This window comes from Lottia gigantea, assembly GCF_000327385.1.
Source record: "Lottia gigantea unplaced genomic scaffold LOTGIsca_80, whole genome shotgun sequence".
NCBI lineage: Eukaryota > Metazoa > Mollusca > Gastropoda > Lottiidae > Lottia > Lottia gigantea.
In genome coordinates this window covers 1093199-1098278 of record NW_008710663.1, presented here as the reverse complement: position 1 = coordinate 1098278, position 5080 = coordinate 1093199, and the positions used below count along the sequence as shown (strand labels likewise).

General features: G+C 31.6%; 1 protein-coding gene across 1 annotated transcript; it reads left to right on the top strand.

Annotated features, from left to right (window-relative positions):
- Window positions 1–222: 222 nt before the first annotated feature.
- Window positions 223–3419, top strand: LOTGIDRAFT_236402 (hypothetical protein). Its single transcript, XM_009067230.1, has 9 exons — window positions 223–454; window positions 627–758; window positions 1119–1207; window positions 1490–1555; window positions 1814–1976; window positions 2192–2284; window positions 2488–2588; window positions 2785–2853; window positions 3024–3419. The coding sequence occupies exons 1-9, from the start codon at window positions 292–294 to the stop codon at window positions 3090–3092; spliced, it is 945 nt and encodes a 314-aa protein (XP_009065478.1). The 5' UTR covers window positions 223–291; the 3' UTR covers window positions 3093–3419.
- The last annotated feature ends 1661 nt before the right edge of the window (window positions 3420–5080 follow it).

Here is a 5080-nt window from a genome sequence, read left to right as displayed (position 1 = left end):
ATGCTAGTTCAATGTGTTTACTAAGTTCAGCCCGGTACTCCCTGTGTGTCATTAGCGATCAATGTCTCTTGATGATGTGTGACAAAGAAACTGATTAAAGTTAACCAATTTCCAAGACCCAGTCTATTTGCCTAGCTAGGTCTAACTCTCTCTCTTGTGATGTATGTAAATCATTTACAATGTATTTGTGGTCTCCATAAATAAGAGTTATTCCCCTTTTCAAAGATGGCGGATGTAAATAAAATTCTGAAAACGGAACAAATTTATTTATAAGCTTTTAAGATTGCAAAAATGGCTACAAAGATGGAAGTTGACAACCCTTCGACTTCTAACAGTGTCATGGCATCGGCTGGAACTTCAGGAAGTGTTTCTGTCGCTCTCCATCCACTTGTTATTATGAATATATCAGAACACTGGACGAGAGTAAAAGCTCAAGAAGGGAAACCAACTCAAGGTTTGTTTGTAAAAAATTACTTTTTCTCAATGAGAAAAGATCACTATGCGGTGATTTTCATTTATCAGAAAACCAATATGATAACTTTTCACTGTCATAGCGATAATATAGTGAGACTCAACTCAACCACCTATGAATTAGTTTTATTGTTATCTCACTTTGTTATTTTTAGTTTTTGGTGCATTAATCGGAAAACAGAAAGGAAGAAACATAGAAGTAATGAATTCATTTGAGTTAGTTATAGATCATGTAGATGGTGCAGTTATGATCAATATGGATTATTACAATACTAAAGAAGAACAGTGTAAGTATTCTTTGGGTTAGAAGCACCTCAATGAATGGATTGTACCCTGTGTAGGTACGATACTAAGATTGACATTGAATATAGGCATAGTCTGGAACTGACAGTGAGATTCTTGCAGCATGCTATAAACTAAACAAGTACCCAAGCAAACACACAAATAAACAAGTATGATTAATAAATATAGTGGGACTTGTGTTGATCTTAAATTAAATGTGCACAGATATCTGTAATGCTCTACATTACATTAGTATAAGCTTATAGAATCTATTTATTTATCATTTATGTAGTCTGAAGGATTGATATTGTCATATATGGTTAAAAAAGTTTATCTAGTGAGTTTAACCTTTTATTTCCTCATAGTTAAACAAGTATTTAGTGAAATGGATTTTCTGGGATGGTATACAACTGGTGATGCAGTTAATGAAGCTGATATTAAAGTACATAAACAAGTAGGCCTCTATAATTATTGTACTGTTTGATATAACCAAATGATCATAGCCAATGGATACAGAGCTAGTGACCTTGCTCCGAAGTCTTTTTCTTTTTTCATTTTGATGATTTTTTTTTGGCTATAGAACTAGATATTGATATATATCCATAATAATTGTAGAAACTCAATTTCCTGTGCAAAAGTGGGCATAAGGTTTAGTCCATATTTTTTATATCAATAAAGTCAACTATATGAAAGTCAATATTGTATACCAGTCTTGAATGTCTTTATTTTATTCTAGGTTTGTCAAATAAATGAAAGTCCATTATTTTTCAAGATGAATCCATTATCAAGACATTCTGATTCTGTGAGTATTTTAAACGATTCTTACCAAAATTTAAAAACACAATCAATCAATGAATCAATTGATGTGTATGTTAGTTTAGGCATAGTCTCTATCTGGAGCAAGTAGTCACTAATTAATCATCTATGTTTAGATTTGTCTATAGTTAGTCCAAAAGTAATCTCATTGAATCCACCAACTTAAGTTTTTTTTTGCAAGAAAAAAGTCCTTTGTATTGGCGTATAGTATAGTATTGATTTTTGCCTTTGTTTTATATTGTAGTTACCAATCACTATCTATGAATCAGTAATAGATCTAGTAAATGGTGAAGCTACTATACTTTTTGTTGAGTTAACCTATACATTAGCTACAGAGGAAGCAGAGAGAATTGGAGTAGATCATGTAGCTAGAATGTCTACCAGTGATACTAGTGATAGTTCTTCAGGTCAGTTTTACCAGACTTCATTGGCTATCAGAAATGAAATGAAATGAATTGAGTTTTACGTCTTACTTTTCTGCACCATGTGGGCTAATGAAGACGCATTAGCTATCAGAAGTGAAATGAATAGGGTTTTACAGATGCCATTCAGTGTGCAATGAGAAACTCATATATTCACTTACGTTTATATTGTTGTAAAATTACAAATCTTTATTTTGCAGTAGCACAACATCTAATGGCTCAACACAGTTCTATTAAAATGTTACATTCAAGAGTTAAATTAATATTAGAATATATAAAAGCAGTAGAAGCAGGTAGGTTTATGATTTTAAAAATTTGCGAACAATGTGGATTCGGACTGTCACATTTAGGATGATGAATAGAGTAACCCTCATGAAAAGACAAAAGCTTTATTATTGTCAATATCCTTCTGACTTACAGAAATGATTGCTTTGTAGCTTAGCTTTGTCCTTTAATGACAGTTTTTCTTTAAGCTTAAAGTATATTTATTTTTAAGGTAAATTACCCAAGAATCATGATGTACTAAGAGAAGCTTATAGTTTATCATTTAGGCTACCAGTTATTAATACTTCTAAATTTAAAGAAGATTTTTATAATGTAAGTTGTCCTTATTTTTTGCTATAAATTGATGATGCCATTGGCAGGATATTAGCTAGTATCTTTTTTAATTATAATCCTTTTTATTACATTCTAGAATTTGACAAAAAACTCTTTTATGTCAGAAATGTAAATTTTGTCTTAGGTCAATTATTGAACTTTTAACATTTTTAACCCGTAAAAATTTCTGTTTTAGCAATGTAATGATGTAGGTTTAATGGCATACCTTGGAGCCATGACCAAGGGTTGTAATACCATGAACCAGGTAAGATTTTACATAGTCTGTTCTTTGGATTCTTCAAGATACCTTTGGATGAAGTGATGTATGAGCACTTTGCAGACACTAGTTTATAGTAAATGTGTTGCAGAAACAGCTTTATGGCTTTTAGTTTTGATTCTTACATGTTTTATTTATACGTCTTAAATATATTTCAGTTCATCACCAAATTTAATTTATTATACGATAAACAAGGTATGAGAAGGATGAGAGGACTGTTTTTCTAGAGTAATAATTCAAAGTGATTTACTTGTACCAGTGAACATTTATTGTGACGGATAAGTAATTCCAAAGAGTGCTGTAATATGAATTGCTTTTAGTTGAAATTGATCCAAATACAACCACTGTTCTATTTCACATTTGGGCAGTAATTGCATCTTATTCAGGTTAAAATAAAAAAAAACGAATAAAAATCACCCTAGCTGATTCAGTCTAGCTTACTGTTATAACATAATTTCTAGCAATTCCATCAGTCATACATTAAAATGGAAATAACATAGTGGTTATTTATTACAATTGGTTGGTTATATTGTATATTAAAATATGATTTCTTAATAGTTTTTTACTTTATCTATGGGAAGACTTTTATTGATATCTCTGGAAGAAAACAGAATAGAGTGAACAGAATCAACATCTCAATTAACCCATAAAAACCATGGACATCTATGTTGCTTGCTTGACTTAATATGTCAATGGTTACAATTCGTTTTGCCCCAAAATATGTGTTAGAATGCATCAAAACAATTCAAATTCAAAATTTTCTTTGGAAGAACTCTTGCAGACACTCGATTAGAAGCTTGAGACTAGGATGTCTCTACTTAGTTGCAGCATTTTGAGTTTAAGCCTCAACAGTTGTCTCGATCCCCTCCCCCCGATCCCCTCCCCCCATACGTCAGTCTGCAACCTATTTGTACCCCTACTCTAGGGAGACTGTCGAATATTCAAGTTGACTTTCAATTTGATCCTGATTCAGGTGTAGTCTGACTTCTGAGAGATAATAATTGCTACCCTCCCCTTGATTGGTATTGTAGGATCTAGAAACATTTCTTAAAAATTTAGCAATTGTGCACTCAGATCGAACCCTGGACCAACTCAGAAATGTCTGTAGGGTCTAACTGGACGAACCATCCCATGGCCGTCGCCCTTTAAATATAACTTTCCCATAAAAATGGAATCTATTAGATATGAATTTCAAAAATTATTTATCAATTCATATAATAAATAAACCAAGCACTAACGGTCCGAATCGCAAAACGAAACTCAAAATCCATAACAACATATTGGCAAAACATTGGTAAAAGCTAATGAATCAATCGTAAGTGAGTATTTCATGATATTATGATATAATATTATATCAGTCGTAAGTGAGTAAGTATTTCAATATATTATGATATAATATAATATTATATCAATCGTAAGTGAGTAAGTATTTCATTATATTATAATATTACATCAATCGTAAGTAAGTATTTCACTATATTATAATATATCAATCGTAAGTGAGTAAGTATTTCATTATATTATAATATAATATTATACCTTGTACAATATATTTTTCTAAATTTGCTATCAGTACACCGATTGTTCAAGGTGATAAACCTTTCACCTTCCATGACTACATGTAAGAGATTAACTATCACGCAACAATTCCTGATCCTATATAGCATGACTGAGGGGGTTTACAACTTACGAAACCTTATTCGTATATTGTTGAAGACTTCCACGTGCGTGACATGAAAGTTGAATAGCAGGAATTATAATGATTTTCAATATAATGCTATCAAAGTTCAGGAACAGACAGCTTAACTAATTGATTTCTACTAAAATATTTCTAAATTTAGTGTTATACCTATTGATTACCATCTTACTCTGGCCAATACCATTAATATGGTCTTAAGTCTTCGATTCGTGGAAAATTCCAAGAATTTTCTCCATTTAGACAGGATTGTTGCCCAATCCTTAAAGTAAAACATAATATATTTCCACAAGTATTACCTTCGAAGTTAGAACGGATGACGGATGCTATTTATTTATAAACCATCAGATTCTGCTTGGTTGTAACTTCTCATAGGCGTTTCCTCATAAAAAAAAGCAAAGGCCTACATCGAGAACTTCAGAAAGTTTTCCTCGATAAATTAAAAGTTTATTTTTAATGCAAAAGGTCATAAAGAGAGGAAAAGTGGACAGTGTACGGTTTTAGGTAAATAACACCTTT

Bases quoted from the DNA above. Each gene is read 5' to 3' on its own strand.
- LOTGIDRAFT_236402 (XM_009067230.1), top strand. From the start codon at position 292: ATGGCTACAAAGATGGAAGTTGACAACCCTTCGACTTCTAACAGTGTC. The intron at 455-626 runs GTTTGTTTGTAA...TGTTATTTTTAG, and splicing joins AGAAGGGAAACCAACTCAAG to TTTTTGGTGCATTAATCGGA. The intron at 2,285-2,487 runs GTAGGTTTATGA...TTTATTTTTAAG, and splicing joins TATAAAAGCAGTAGAAGCAG to GTAAATTACCCAAGAATCAT.